Genomic DNA, 16531 nt, shown 5'->3' with positions numbered 1-16531 from the left:
GACATTGAAGGTGAGTGGCAAGAGCGAAAGGGTGATGCCAGAGAGAAACCAAATGTGTGGGGAATGGTACATTAGTTTGGATTGGGGATGAAATGGCTGTGCAGGGTCGATGGGCCTTGAAGGAAAAGCTGTGCTCAGTGTGAGCAACCGCTTCAGCTCAGAGGCAACAAGGAAAGACGGGCGTCTACGTGAGCAACAACAGCGTCTGCTCCATTGGCCGATGAGGAAAGGCGACGATCTGCGTGAAAAACGATGTCGACTTAGAGAGCCGAGAAGAAAACGCGGGGGCCACTATGGGCAATTTTAACGGGGCACAGCTCGCAGCAGAAGGGAATGCAGTGATGACAGGGTTGACATGGTAGGCAGATATGGGTGAGATCAAGTAGTGAGACAATGAGGATATTGGTAAAAAGGAAGTATAGACCTCACAGGGAAGTGTAGGAGTGTGTGATTGGTGACATGACATACTCGAGTGTAAATGGAGTACATGGCATGGAGGTGGTGGCCTTTCATGTGAACACTGAATGGCACAGGCCAAAGTCATGTTATCATAGGGGTTTAGTAATGCAGTTTGACATCTGTTTATACCTGATCATGTTCGGACATGGCATTTTGTGACAGCACGAGTCTGGGAAAAATGTCAAAATGTAATTATGACTGGGAGTGGTGTGGTTCATTGGTGTTAGAAATAGTGAAAGAGATAGGACAAATAAGTTAAGAAATTAGAGAAGCTGGACGTGAGGATCTGAGCTAATGATGTGCACGAGCAGCACAGTGTAGTGAGGAATTAAAAGCGTACCGAGGGACGGACACATATGGGAAACAGTTTTCCACCCCTAAAGCTGCAATGCCAAGTTAGGTTTTGTTGTTGAACAAGTACACTACTGGTCAAAAGTTTTAGAACACCCCCATTTTTCCAGTTTTTACTGAAATTTAAGCAGTTTAATGTTTCAATGTACTCTGAAATTAAAGCATAGAACAAATATACAATTGCAGATAAAAAAAGAAATCGTGGAATCGTTTTGTTGAATAAAATTTAATCTAAATTTTTGTCTCATCAAAGTAGCCACCTTTTGCAGATGTAACAGCCGAACATACTCGTGGCATTCTTTCTACAATGGAAATCAAATATTGTTCGGAAAGTTCTTCCCAACACAGCTGCAGAAGTTCCCACAAATGTGTTGCACTTGTCGGTTGCTTTGCTTTCACCCTTCTGTCCAGTTCATCCCAAAACAGCTCGATGGGGTTTAAGTCTGGAGACTGTGCTGGCCATTCCATGATTTGAAGCCTACCGTCTTGTTCTTTTCTTCTCAGGTAGTTCTGGCACAGCCTGGAGGTATGTTTTGGGTCGTTATTTTGCTGTACGATGAACCCCTGACCAACTCGGCGTAGACCAGAGGGTATTGCATGGGGCTGCAAAATGCTGTGGTCACCTTTTTGGTTCAGGGTGCCAGTCACTCTATGCAAGTCGCCGACTCTGGATTCAGAAAAAGAGCCCCAGATCATCATGCTTCCTCCTCCATGTTTGACAGTTGGTGTCGCACACTGAGGAACCATTCTTTCGTCTACTCGACGGCGTACAAAAACCCTGCGTGATGAACCGAAGATTTCAAATTTTGATTCATCGGTCCATAAGACCTTCTTCCCGGTGTATGCCCCGGTTAGAATAGGTGTACCATATCCCTGTGTGTCGTAAGAGGCGACCAGGGTTGGCGTCAGGAAGGGCATCCGGCCATAAAACATTGCCTCAAGAAAAAGCCTAACCCCTGCACAGCAGGGAAAAATGGCTGTAAAAACGGTCATATATATATATATATATATATATATATATATATATATATATATATATATATATATATATATATATATATATATATATATATATATATGGTCCATAAGACCTTCTTCCAGTCCTCAGTAGTCCACTGGCGGTGCTTCATGGCCCAGGGAAGCCTCTTTTTCTTATTTTGCCATCTTAGCAATGGCTTTCTTACTGCCACTCGTCCTGTCAAACCTGCAACTCAAAGTCTTCTCTTCACAGTTGAAAATGAGACTTCCTTACTTCGACCAGTGTTAAGCTGTGCTTGAAGCTGCTGTCCTGTGAGCCGCCTATCACGAAAGCTGTTGACTCTCAGAAACTTGTCTTCTGATTATGTTGTGGCTTTGGGTCTGCCAGACCTCTTCCTGTCAGTTTCCTCCAGTTTCCAAATGCCTTTTGATGGTGTAGGAAACTGTACTCACTGACACCTTGGCTTTTTGCAATTTCTCTAAAGGAAAGACCTACACTTTTAAGGGTTATATTAGTCTGTCAGTCTTCCTTTGTGAATTGTTTTTTTCTCGCCATTATGATAGCAATATATTACTTCCTGCAGTGCAATATTGTCCAAATAATGCTTCAGAGGGTGTAGCAACACAGTCTGTTCCAACACTGCTTTAATACAGACATTGGGTTTGTAAGTAATCACCAAAAATTAGGACACCTGTAGGAATTGTTTGCATCAACTTTCAAGGCTTAATTTACTTCCATTGCTGCAGAACAGCTGCAGTTGCTAACCCATTACTTGTTCCCTGAAAAGTAATGGGTTAGGAACTGCAGCTGTTCTGCAGCAATGGAAGTAAATTAAGCCTTTTTTAACAACTCTGAAATTTAAATTATTTTTCAGTTTTTGGGAACCTAAACTATTTTTTTAACCTCTGGCAATTTACTGCTTAGCTTTATACAATTTCAGGTTATTCACTGGACTTGAACTGCTTAAATTTCAGTAAAAACTGGAAAAATGGGGGTGTTCTAAAACTTTTGACCAGTGGTGTAGGTCAGGAGACCCGAGTGTAGGAACCACCCATTACTTATGACATCAATCTCATGGAGATATAGAGTGAGAAAGGTGAATTAAACTTAGTACTTGGTGCGCCAAACTTAGTGTACCATATCCCTAGTTCCAGAACAGATGTATCCGGCTGTGCCCACCCCCTTCTTCGCATTGATATAAGGGGGACTTAGAATTATTTATTCACTCTTGAGAAAGATCAGCGGATGCATGGTTGATTCGTGTTGCTGATCGAAACATTGTGTAATTGCTTGTTCAATTAAAGGTTGGACAACTCGAGATGAATTCATTTGATTTTGCTCCCAACCTCAAGTCTTTACTCTCAAAAAAAAAAAAAAAACACACACATATATATACACATACATACATACATATACATATATGATTACAACAATTTTGTTTGGTCAATAAATACCCATATACCCATTTATAATTGAAAATCACGTTAAAGAACAGAAATAACTCACTTGGGCAAAATGGGGCCAGCTGATGGTGGAGGTGGAACTCCTAGCTGAGTGGAACCTCCGCTGTTGAACAGAGAAATGATCACATCAAGTACTTCTTCGTTGATGTGCCAAGGACAGTTTCCTAGCTGATTGACTGTGTCGAGAATCACATGCAGCTTTGAAGGATCTTCTTCCTGGAAGGAGGTCACTGCTTTCAGCAACGAAATCAGAACTTTGGCTCCAATGCGTTAAAGTTTAATTTAAGCACTGCATGTTTGTTGCTACATTAAAAATAGGACCACGCATCCTGAAGCTCAACTGGATCAAGAGCATCAGTCGCTGTCATACAGAAACATCTCTAGTTGTGCCAGTGTTTAGTAGAATCAAGATAGTGGCTGATGATCTAAGTGCCCTAGAACAAAAAATAAACTTGCACTTTTAACAAAACAAGTCACATTTCCCAAAATTCATTGCAATTTATGGATGTAGACACATTATGTACAACAACAAAAAGAATCGAGATTTCGCTGAGGGGCCAATCATCTGCGGCACACCCATCCTGCTCCGATTCATTCACTCTCTCCTTTGCCAATATCAGAGGTCAACATTTTAACCTCAACCCTACCAAGAATATGCTGCTGTTATCTTAGCTCGATCTTCTGTTCCTCACTGAGACTCAGATTGTTGAATCCATCTCGACCACACCTCCAGTTCCATGGCAACATTCACCAGCACAGTTCCCGATACCTCCGGTACTTGTCTTCTTCACTTTGAGCTTCCAACAAACACTGATTTTCAACTTCTCTGGCTCAAAGTCTCAAAGAAAGCATAAAAACTGGCAAACTTCCCTTGAGCTGTGGACATGCTATCACTTCATTAATTCCTGAAAAAGGAGATCTTCAACTAGTTGAGAACAGGCGGCTGACCTTTCTACTTTGTGCTGATTACGTGTCCAAGTTACTCGCCAATCGCTTAAAGACTTCAATTGGACACACTATCTCCCGACCAGTAGTGTTGTATTTCCCGGTAGATCGATATTTAACAGTATTTTTTTTCTGTTCGTGATTCGATTTAAATTTGTCATTGTCAGAATGTTAACACTGACCTGATCTTTGTCGATCAACAAAAGGCTTTTGATAGTGTTAATCATTCGTATTTATTTGAAGTTTTGAAGTGGTTTGGGTTTGGTTCTTTCTCTATTTCTTGCATTAAATTGCTGTATCACAACAATTTCAGTTTAGTGGACATCAATAACAGTTTTTGTTCACCTTTTCCTATTCAGTCAGCTATTAGACAAGGTTGCCCTCTCGCTGGGTGCCTGTATTCTCATTCTATTGAACCATGGTTGATTCATTTATGCCACAAACTTTCGGGTTTTTCAGTGGTACCTCTTGTCAATCCTGTTGAGGTGCTTGCATGCGCTGATGATCTGTGTGTGATTGTCAATACTCAATTTGACATTGCTGCCCATACGAGTGCTCTCCATGAATTTAATCTGGCATCTTCTGCTCCTGTTAAGTGGAAAAAAAAGAATAGACTTGTGTCCTGGTCCTTCAGGGTTATTTGTCCCACCTCTGCTTATTGCCTTGCAGTGGAGGTATGATGGTGTTAAGCATCTACATTGGTGTATTTCTTTGGAATAAGACCATCTCTTTTATAGAACTGGGATCAGCTGGTTGATCAAATCTCTCACAACCTTAATCGTTGAAAAAGATTGCCCAGCCTCCTGTCTTCCAGAGGTAGTGTGCTGATATTTAATAACTTGGCTGCTTCCAAACTCTGGCATAGGATGGCTGTCTTACAACCCTCCCAACTCATGAATCATTAAGATAATTCTTGGGGATTTTTCTGGAATGGCATGCACCGGCTTCGAGCAGCTCTTCTAAGTGTCCCGCTAGCAAAAGGTGGTCCAGTAAAATACTGTCCTTTGGGGCTGACTACCTTGTGCCAACTTCTGTACAAGGAAGTCCTGTCTTGGCGGTCCTTGACTTCTTGCTTGTTGCAGCAAGCCGTTAAGTTTAGGTGCGGCCCCAAGTTCTTTCCACTCGACCTGCAGCGAATCGAAACCTCATTGCTGCCCTGCTTTTATCAAAGTCTCTTGAATGCCAGTCAGTATCTCCTTCCAGTAGGAAACAAGAATTCGTATACATTTTTTAATCTTATGCGTGAACCTGATTTTTTACAACAGCCTATTTCATCATGATTGCCAATGTAGGTCCCTCAATCAATCCTTCATTTAATCTGGTTTCTTTTTTGTCAGGAACTTTGTTAATTTTACTTATTCTGGATGGCAGACCAAAACGAGATTTTGGAAGTTTGAAATGTGAAGTCAGTTCGGGTAATTGGACAACTTCTACGTTCAATTGATAAAGTGTTCAATTTTTTTTTAATCTATCGTGGCCTCCATTGCATGGTGTTCAATATGCAAGTACAACACATCCTGACTTTCTCCAGAGCTCCCTCCACAAAGCCTTTACAAACATGTACATACAAAGAGTGCTCTGTATGTACACACACTCTCGTGTGCAGCTTATAGCTACTGGTTGCATCATTGGTTAAGCATAGGTCACATTTGCTCTATGGTGAGGATACGGCGGCTGTACGCCCTATGAATTGACAGAAACGCGCGGCGATCGCAGAGAAACTGAGGTGGCCTCAGGGAGGCCCTACGCCGTTTGGCTATATTTTATAGGCCGTAGGGGCGCTGTGGAATTATAGCGCGGAGTTATAACTTTTTTTCATTTCTACGTTCGCCGTAGCAATTCGACAAGTCAAGCTATGACGTAGGCTTGCGGTCTGTGTGACTACCTGCAGGCAATGCAGGGTCGACGCACGGTTCCCCTACGCCCGCCGTGCACATACGTACGGCCTCCGTGGCAGTCTGCGTTGACCGTGTGTCCACCGTGCACTACCGCTAGAGATCGGAGTATAGGTGTTTGCCTATACAGTGGTGCCCCCAGAATCCCAATTTAATTCGTTCCAGAAGGCTGTTCGGATTGCAAAAAGTTCGGATTCCAAAAATATTTTCCCAATAAGAAATAATGGAGTGAATTAATCCGTTCGTGGACCCAAAGAAAACCCACTTTCAAGACACTTTAAACTGAAATTCGCCATGTTTAAGGTAAAATAAGATGAGTAAATGACCTTCGGTGGCGGTGTATTGTATGTAAACTGGTACAATCACTAATCCAAAGGTTCACACAGGCTCGAGCTCCGGCCTGGATTCCGATCGCTCGCGCACTCTGCGAGCGCTGCCCCCAGGGCAGCTCATCAAACATGATGCCTGCAGAACCACAATCACTTTCATCAAACGCATCGGGCTGACCTAATCATGGATATTCCAAATTACAACTGGTTTTGCTGTGAAATTCAATCCTTGCCCGACAGTCCGTTACACCACGTGATCGGATTGCTTTTTTGTTATTAATTAAAACACAAGATGATTAAAAAAACAAACATCACAAATGAAGGTGAAAACACGACGTAAGGCCTAAGTCACATTTGGCTCGGTGGCTGGAGGGTCTACAAAATGTACGGCCACTAGCAATTATAAAGCGGACGCAGTATTTCCACGGTCACACAATGTAGCAGTCACATATGTTTTTTTTATTTTTCGGGTAGATGCACAGTGTGTTTATAAATTGTGGAGACCGAAAACGTGGGGGTGCCGTACGGTCTTTGATTTGGTGTCGCACGGTGACCTTAGGGCGTTCCTGCGGCGGCCATAGAATTTTCAAGGCAGACGCAAGGTGCCCGCAAGGCGACTGCAGGGGGACCGCAGGGGGGCCCTAAGTGGAACGTGCGGCCAGACTGATGGTAACGAATGGGTTAATTTTTTTTTTTTTACCAGTTCTTTTGTTTCGGCTTGTCGAATTTCTACGGCGAACGTAGAAATGAAAAAAGTTATAACTCCGCGTTATAATTCCACGGCGACCTTACGACCTGTAACATATAGCCATACGGCGTAGGGCCACCCTGAGGCCACCTCAGTTTCTCTGCGGCCGCTGCACGTTTCTGTAAATTCAGAGGGCGTACGGCCGCCGTATCCTCCCCGTAGAGCAAATGTGACTGAGGCCTAAAGTATCGATCGACACACGAGAGATGCTTTCACGAGTACTTCCACCGACGAACTGAATGAACAAAGCGTGAAGATGCGGCTTGAACAGGTGGGGGAGACACGTGAACAAACATGAACGCTACGTCGTGTTCGGTTTTTTAAAATGTATTAGGTTTTTAGGGCAAAATTTTTTTGAAAAAATTGTTCGGATTCCAATTTGTTCAAACAATGGGGCGTTCGGATTCTGGGGGCACCACGGTATATTATAGTTATAGTATATTCAGTTATATATTCTGGTATATTTTTATTTCAGTAAAAAAAAGAACTGGTATATATACCCACTCGTTACCGTCCGTCTGGCCGCACGTTCGCCTTAGGGCCCCCCTGCGGTCGCCTTGCATCTGCCTTGAAAATTCTATGGCCGCCGCAGCGACGCCCTAAGGTCACCGGGCGACATCAAATCAAAGACCGTACGGCACCCCCACGTTTTCGGTCTCCACGATTTCTAAATACGCCGTGCGGCTCCCTGAAAAATAAAAACATATGTGACTGCTACATTGTGTGACCGTGGAAATACTGCGGCTGCCGTATAATTGCTGGTGGCCGCAGATTTTGGAGACCCCACGACCGCCATGAGAAATGTGACCTTGGCCTTAGGGATGCGGTTATGCCACTGATGCCCCTATTACCAGTTCACTGGCGCTCATTTTGCTGACCTCAGAAGGATGACTGGTTGAGTCAACCCCAAATGGTGTTAATTCAGCAGCCAGCAGGGCTCAAACTCAGGACCCTAGGATCCCAAGCCAGCACCCTAACCCCAAAACCAATGCCAGGCTGCTCTGTACGTGCAATGTCTTAATGTCGTTATTTGCCTGCAGGGGTTCCATCACCTCCCGCTTGGTCCTCCATGTCTACGTTACCTGTGTCTAAATGTGCCGGAGACATACAGTGGAAGCTCGCACACTATTGCTTGCCTTCAAGCGTGTTTTTCAAAAGACTGAGCCTTGTGTCATCTGACGAATGTCCTTTTTGCTCTGCTTTTTCAAATCTTGCAAATTATTTTCCAGAAATTTAGTTTTTTGTTTTTCTTTCAATTATTTTGCATTCTATATGCCTGTATCTCACAAGAATGTCGGACCTCGAGTTGCACATTTCCTGCTTGTCGAAGCAAAACTCACAATGTGTATACATATATATATATATATATATATATATATATATATATATATATATATATATATATATATATATATATATATATATATATTACACGGAAGAGAATGATTATGGGTGTTAGTTCAGAAGAATGCAGTGTTTTGCCAGTCTTTAAAGGCTCTAAATGTGCCCGTCTTAAAATGGAATTTTACTTTTTACCGAGAGATTTCTCGAGTTAATGACTTCATTCAGAAATGGTGCAAAGTTGAAGTCTTGTCGAGGGTGCAGGGAGATGAATTATCTTTGCTGCTTTAATTGGTATGTCATGTATTCCTGTTCCTTAGTTTGTTTACCTTCATTGACTGGAATTGTTTATTACTTGTTTCTTTTATACCTTTGTAATAAAGGACTTCGAAAGTCAAAGTCAGTCATCATTCTCTCAAAGGGCAGTACAGAAAAACCCTCCCATTTCCTTTCTTAACAACCCTCTCAAAAAGGATCAGTCACTCAAACTCGTGGGTCTCACTCTCAGCCATGATCTTTCTTGAGCAAACCACATTTCAAAGTTGGACTCCAAAGCCAAACCGAATGAACATCCTCTGTCATGCAAATTCCTTCCTTGGCATACCTGAACTCTTATCCACATACAAGGCCTTCATCCGGAGCTTGATGGAATGCTGCTCTCCCCTTTGGACTGGCACCCCCTGCCTCCCACCTTGCTCAACTTGATGCCATGGAAACCTTCAACACCAATGGAATCTCCAATGATGAAGCCGAATCTATGGGCCTATCGCTTTGCCATCGACGACAGGTCGGTGGCATCTCTGCCTTTTTCCACCTCCTTTCTGGTCTTGCACCCTCTGCCCTCTCCGTGCTTTGCTCTCTACCCCCAGGTATCTGCAGGGCACACGCGATCTACCAGCAACCCCATTCTCGTAAAATCCCAAAATCCAGAATCACTGTTCCCCTCATCTTTTTCTGTTTTTCCACCTATGGAATTAACTTCCACATTCCCTTCAATCTCACTCTTCCCTCCAGATCTTCAAGACAACTGTTCACCCCCATTTTGTTTTTGTATTCATCTTCTTCAACCCCTGCATTCTCCCCTACCCTCCAACCTTACATGCACATTCCTTGTCATTAGTCTCTGTATATTTTCTATCTTGGCCCTGCTATTGGCATTTTCCTCTTCTTCTATTTCTGCTGTTTCTGTTGTTGTGTTGAGTCCTTATCCGTTCTATGTTCTCGTTCTTCCATGAGCCTTGACTCTACAGTATACCAAAAAAAACAAGGACAAATGTGTCCAAGAGCCGCGTCCTAAAGGTTTTGTCTTCACCAGAAGAAGAACAAGAAGAGGAAGAAGAAGAAGAAAAAAAACGACCAGATATTTCGTCACGTGCCGTCACGTCACGTCCGTCATGGATGATCTTCGTTCATGACGAGAAAATAGTGTATTTACGAAATTACAATATATTAAATGGAATAATCTTTAAATAGTAACTTGAACTTTTCGAAACTTAAAATCAAATGTCCCAATATATTTAAAAGTTCATGATAGACGCTCTCAAAAGGCACCCTCAATGCGAGGATGTGTACAGGTGTTTAGTATTTAAGGAGATCCGGATCCTGTATATAAAAGAGCCGAGTCCGAAAGGTTTTGGAGGAAGCGGAAGAGGAAGAGGAAGAGGAAGAGGAAGAGGAAGAGGAAGAGGAAGAGGAAGAGGAAGAGGAAGAAGAAGAAGAAGAAGAAGAAGAAGAGGAAGAGGAAGAGGAAGAGGAAGAGGAAGAGGAAGAGGAAGAGGAAGAGGAAGAGGAAGAAGAAGGCCAAGCTCTCTTAGAGCAGCGTTCGCTACGTGAGACGCTGCTATAAAGGTAAGGTGCTGGTCGGCAAAGCTTGAGTTGTAATTCATGCAACCATTTTGACAACAACTAGTGCTGGTGCAACCATTTTGACAACAACTAGTGCTGGAGGATCACCCATCACCAACCTTGCAATGATCGAGGAGATCACGTTGTTTGGTGATCCCTTCCTCCATCCGTATCAGCTGCGTGGGCACAACAATATAGCCACCGAATGTGGGACTGGTCCAGGGCACAGGTGGACAATATGTCGGCATGACAAAAGCGTCAAAGATGAGAGAGGAGTTTTGGTCACTTTCAAGTATTTGGGTGAGCATAGGATGTGGTTTGATGAAGCCAATCTGTGAAAAGAAATTACCCCATCAGTAAAAGTTAATGCTTGCACATTTTCACAAGTAAAATCTGAGTTCCTGCTTGTCTCTTCTTTTTGTCAGTGACGATTTCAAATCATCAATTAGCACACATTTTGGGAAGTATGACAACTATTATGTGTCCACCTTGAGGCACCAAAGCGAGTGCACCAGTTACCCCGAGGATGTCACGGCACCAACTACAGGTAAAGCAGGTGAGATGGAGACCACACTTTCTGGTTGCTTTCTGTCATTAAAAAAAAAAAAACATATTTATGTGACACAGTCATCTCTGCTTGCATCCACCAGGAGTTTGAACGATATAATCTGTCTCACTGACTTTTCTTTCAATGAGGTAAGGTCCAAAATACCTAACCTGTAATGACTCACCTGGAATTGGAAGCAACACCAAAACCTTATTACCAGGCCTGAATTCAATGTCATTGGAATATCTATCATGCCTAGCTTTCATTTTGTCATGTGATACTTTCAAGTTCTCTCTTGCTATCTCATGTGCCTTTGCCAACACGGTTGCCAATCTGACATCAGGCACATAATCCAGCAAATCTAACTGTGACTTCTCATTGAGCTACTGTTCCTACAAAAACTTCAATGGTCTTCACACAGTGTGTCCAAATCACTAGTTCAAAGGGACTGAATCCCATCGACTACTGAACTGACTCCCAGGCAGCAAACAACAATAAGTGTACTCCTTCATACCAATCCTCGTCACACTCAAAGCAGGAAGTTCTAATCATTGTTTTCAAAGTTTGGTGGAACCTTTCCAAAGTACCTTGTGATTCAGGATGGAAAGCACTTGACTTAACCTGTTTCACCCCCAACTGGTGCAAAACCTGTTGGAAAAGTTTTGACGCGAAATTTGATCCCTGATCAGAGTGCATGGCATTAGGTCGGCCAACAAGACTAAATAATTTAACTAATGCCTTGGCAATGTTTGGGGCCGCAATTTTTCTCAGAGGTATCGCCTCTGGGAACCTCGTCGATGCACACACAATCGTTACCATGTATCGATTACCTGCCTTAGTCTTTGGCAAGGGACCTACACAATCGATGATAACCTGACTGAAGGGTTCATCAAAAGCCAGAATGGGATTTCAGGGCACTGAAGGAATCTGCTAATTAAGTTTCCCTACCATCTGGCATGAGTGACAGGATTTATAAATTTATGACGTGATGTTGCAAAGTCCGGCCAAAGGAAATGTCTCAAAATTTTGTCACTTTTTTTTTTCACCCCAGGTGACCTGCCCATGGCACCTCATGCGCTAAACTCTATTTCTCATTCTGTTGCAGTTGTGGAACCACAATTTGAGAATGTAGCTTCCATTCATCATCTGCTGGTAATCAAGTGGTCTCAACTACCTCATTAAGACACCGTCTTTCTTAAAGTAGAAAACTGGGACTTTGGTGACATCCTCCTCCATGAGGACTCCATAAGCTAGCACTCTTAGCTCAGCATCCTTCATTTGCTCTTCTATTAGTCTCCCTCTCATGGGATTGTCTCTCTCACTTTTCTGATTGGCTCCTAGATTTGTCTTCAGGTCCGAGAATATGACCACCACGAGTTTCACGAGCATCAAAATCATCAATGACCTGGTCCACAAAAGTATCCTCTAAAGTAAACATGGGTTCCAAGTCCAAATCATTATTTACTCTTCTCTCTTCAGAGTGCTTCCTAAACTTGGGACGAGTCACGACACATGACGGAAAAAGATCAGGAATCTCCTGCTCTAGCTGCTTCGTGTTGCACTCAGCATTTGGTTCTTCCACAATCTGCGGGTTAAACGAGACTCTACCACCGGCTAAGTCATTTCCGATGATAAAATAAACCCCTTCAAGAGTTAGTCTGTAAGCCTACTGCAACAGGTCTGGACACCAACTCGGACTTTAGATTAACAACCTGATGAGGTGCATTAACAAAGCCAACAACACCTTGCAAACAGCAAACTGGCACCAGTCGCCATTTCCTCAGATAGTGGCAAGATGCCCTCCAGCATCAAACACTGAGATGCATCCGTGTTTCTCAATATTTTAACAGGTTGCTGATTGTCAGCGTGACCGACAGCGGACATGAAACCCTCTGTAATGAAAGGTTTATATCCCTCATTAATAACGTCTAAACCTGATGTTGCCTCCTGTAAACGAAATAAATGAACCTCCTCCTTTCCCCCAAAGCACTCCGAATGGGGCCCCTATTATGTCTGCCAAATTTGGTGGTCCTACAATGTTCTGTTCTCAAGATATACAAAATAAAGGAACATATGGACAGATAGAAATAAAATAATGGTGAGACGATAAAGGGCAGCTTTGTGTGATGCAAGACTGGTTAGCAAACACACCGCACGTGGACCAATTAATATGGGTGGAGAGAGTGGCAAGAAAACACAATAAGCTGGAAAGGAAGGGGTGGGCTTTGGAAGGGTTAATGAGGGTAGAAAAATATCATGAGTGGGGATGGGGGATGATATGAGGGTTTGTGAGCAATCCAGGAATGAAACAGAAAGGAAGAGTGAAAGAGGAAACAGTATGGGAGAAATATATTTGGAAATTAGAGTAAAGGAAGATGAAACATCTCAAATTGCGATTTCAATTTTTTAAATGTCAGAGATGACAGTACGAGGGTTCACCATTGTTTCCGGAAGATAAAGGTTAAACCTTTCCAGGTCAGTTAATAATTCTCTGAGTTGAGGGGGGAGGGGGGGGTCCTGTGTCAAGGTTTTGGTGACTGTGTCAAGGAGTCGACAAGTACAAAGATAAAAACCCTGCCATACAGCATCACGGTGACATGATCAGAAGGAAAGGGGGTTTCACAAGTTGGCAATTTCAGGTTTTACACAACTATACAATTACAACAAAAGTACACAACATTGAAAATCTATGCAAGAGCAACAGTTTTGTCTTATTAAACAGCTAAAAATAGCTTGTTCAATTGAGGTGGAAGCACTGAAAAGGACGCAGAGCTGAAGATCCTGATATAAATGTCTCCTTTGTCTGTGAAATGACTCCACACGCGCAGCACCAACCTTTCGTTTGGACTGATAGTTGTACGTGTGATAGACAGCTGGAATTAACCTCTGCTGGAGTGGATTCTTTGCGTTCTTCGGAATATTCATGCCAGACACCATAATGTTTGCAAGGAAAGTCCCCAACTGCATCGTTGTAGCGTCTGACCAATTCACATCCTGATGACCGTATGCATACCAGTGCAACAAATCCCTTTCCAGTTCCTGCCAGTATTCGCGCGGAAACTTATTATGTACCTACGGCAGAGATGGAACATATGGAAATGTTTTGAACAAATGGGAAAAGAGTCAAGGATCAAAACATGCACAAGTAAAGAAAAGTATAATAGTAGGAACAAAAACTGTTGATGTACCTCCCCTTCCCCCAACCTCCCCACCCCCACCCCTCCCCCAACTTTTTCCATATTGAGTGTCAACATATAAAAACAATCATCATCAATTTAAAATAGAAAATTTAAACACAATCTGAAAACACTACAAGGACAAGTGATATGATGCAATGACTCACCTTGCCATCAGATGCAAGCAACTCCACATAATGATCGTAAACCTTGGTGACCAACGCAGTAATGCCTAACTTCTGCTTGCGTTTGATGCAGAACCTACTTTGCACCTTCCTGCCCAAGTCTTTGGCAAAGACTATCATTGCTTCTCCGTTTGGTGGAAGCGTTGTCATGACCTGAGCAATGTGAGCAAAACAGCAGAGTAAAAATTATGGCGTGAAATAATAAACTTCAAACCCGAGCTTGCTTTAAAAACCGATATCAAGGTGATATGATGGAGCAGAAAAGATTTCGGGAAAGAAACTAAAAAAGAAAATGCCAAAATTGCTCGATTCACCAAGCATACAGTCTACAATACCTTCAGAAATAATATATTGAACAAAAGTGGAACTCCTCCAAAAGTCTGGTTCAAAACAACGAGAGATACAAGGGAGATATAGAACTATAGATACACCCACAAGGCCTTCTCTGGGCCGGCACCCCTGCCTTGCACCTTGCTCATCCCAATGCCATGGAGACCAAGGCCTTCAAGATCATTGGAATCCACCACGATGAAGTTGATTCAATGGGCCTATCACTTTCGAGCGCAGACAGCTCGGTGGTCTCCATGTCTTCTATCGCCTCCTTTTTGGTCTCACACCCTCTGCTTATTCTGTGCTTTGTCCCCCCCCCCCACCAGGTTTCTGGAGGGTGCATATGGTCCACCATCAACTTGACCCCTTTTTTTTCAGCCACCCCCCCCCCATTTGTTCCTCTTTTTTCCTGCCTGTAGAACCAACTTCCACACCCCTCCCCCACCCCCTTCCCCTTCTCCAATCCCACCTCATTCCCATTTTTCAGTTTTTTCCTTCTTGAGAGTTTGCTTCTGTAATCAGCTTGACCACCTGATGCATCCATCCGATGCAACAGAAAGAAACTGATGCAACAAAAATTGTTCACGGCACTAAAAAAAACATGGAAATAAAAATTAATATATTGAGGTCTGGGGGGGGGTCGACGGAGGGAGTTTATGGGGGGGTTGCCCCCCCCCAGAAAAATCGGTATTTGATTATTTTTTCTCCGAAACCGCACACAATTCCGATACTTAACCATCGTCTTCATCACCCATGATGTACTAAGGTTTATTCACGTCATTAAAAAATTGGGGTCCAAGGGATTCAACGTTGGGGTTGCCACCCGGAATATGTATTGGTTCGCGGGCGCCAGCATTGACCACTATTTTCGTTGTGTCTATGTGTCTGTCTGTCTGTTGGGTGGTCGCGAGACTACCCTTACTCTCAGGTTTTCCGTCTGTCTGTTTGTTTGTATGTATTTATTGGACAGCTCTGGAGGCCAGAGGAGTCAACCGATTTTGATGAAACTTGACTGGTAGGTTCATACCAGGATCTAGTTGTATGCTTTTGAGCACCATTGCTATGGACGGCACCGTTGCCTAGCAACGGGACTTTGAAATTTTTTGAAAAATCAGAATTTTTTTTTTAGAAAATCAAAAATCGGCTTCCACGCTTTTATGTGCACTATAATCAACCTCTTTGTCAAAAAGTTTCAGTCCAATCCGTCAAAAACTATGACTAGTACGCAATTATATAGCGACCACCCTTGTCGCCCACCAGCTTGTCTGTCTGTCTGTTTGTGACTCTCTCCAGTGCACAGCTACGTGACGTTTGATGCGATCTTGATGAAACTTGGACACAATCTAGATATCATGGTCTAGTTGTGTCTTTTTGTATGAGGGGCCTCCTATGACCCTTGTGGGCGGAGCCACGCCCACTTGAACTTTTTATTTATTTTTATTCTCGATTTTTTTTCTCGCAATTTCATTTCCCAGAAGCTGTGCATAATGTCCATAAGTACAACATGTAAAAAAATATACGATTTGATTTGGTCAATTTTGACAGAAGAGATAGGTTTTTATGGTAGGGCTTCCTCAAAAGCTTCCACTAACTCAATTGTAACTATCGTGGCATTGTTCAATAATGCCCGCGAACCATCGTCGCCTCCCGGCTTGTTTGCTTTCTTTCTTCTCAGAAGCGACATACATAATTCCGATGAAACTTGACCACTGCCTTCATCACCCGTGATGTACCAAAGTTTGTTCATGACATTAAAAAACTGGGTCTCAGGGATTCTATGTGGGGGTTGCACCCCAAAATATGTATTTGCTTTCTTTTCTGAAACCACACACACAATTTCGATTAAACTTGACCACAACCTTTATCACCCGTGATGTACCATGGTTTGTTCATGGCATTAAAAAACATATCCAGAGGTATTTACTTTCCTCTCCATCA

At 43.0% G+C, this 16531-nt stretch overlaps 1 protein-coding gene across 4 annotated transcripts in view; it reads right to left on the bottom strand.

Moving 5' to 3' along the window:
* POLRMT (RNA polymerase mitochondrial) overlaps window positions 1-16531 on the bottom strand; it is a 131638-nt gene that overhangs the window by 65483 nt on the left and 49624 nt on the right. For all 4 annotated transcript variants that reach the window (XM_085850089.1, XM_085850087.1, XM_085850088.1 and 1 more), the window contains exons 9-12: window positions 14246-14416; window positions 13738-13974; window positions 10475-10687; window positions 3296-3468 (exon numbers count right to left, since the gene is read on the bottom strand). In XM_085850089.1, coding sequence (XP_085706215.1) covers window positions 3296-3468; window positions 10475-10687; window positions 13738-13974; window positions 14246-14416 — 794 coding nt within the window. The remainder of the gene's footprint in view (window positions 1-3295; window positions 3469-10474; window positions 10688-13737; window positions 13975-14245; window positions 14417-16531) is intronic.

This window comes from Eptatretus burgeri, chromosome 12 (genome assembly GCF_056783735.1).
Source record: "Eptatretus burgeri isolate ZD-2024b chromosome 12, Ebu_testis_v1, whole genome shotgun sequence".
Classification (NCBI taxonomy): Eukaryota; Metazoa; Chordata; class Myxini; order Myxiniformes; family Myxinidae; genus Eptatretus; species Eptatretus burgeri.
The sequence above is the reverse complement of the archived record's forward strand: the minus strand, read 5'-3'. Positions and strand labels throughout refer to the sequence as shown.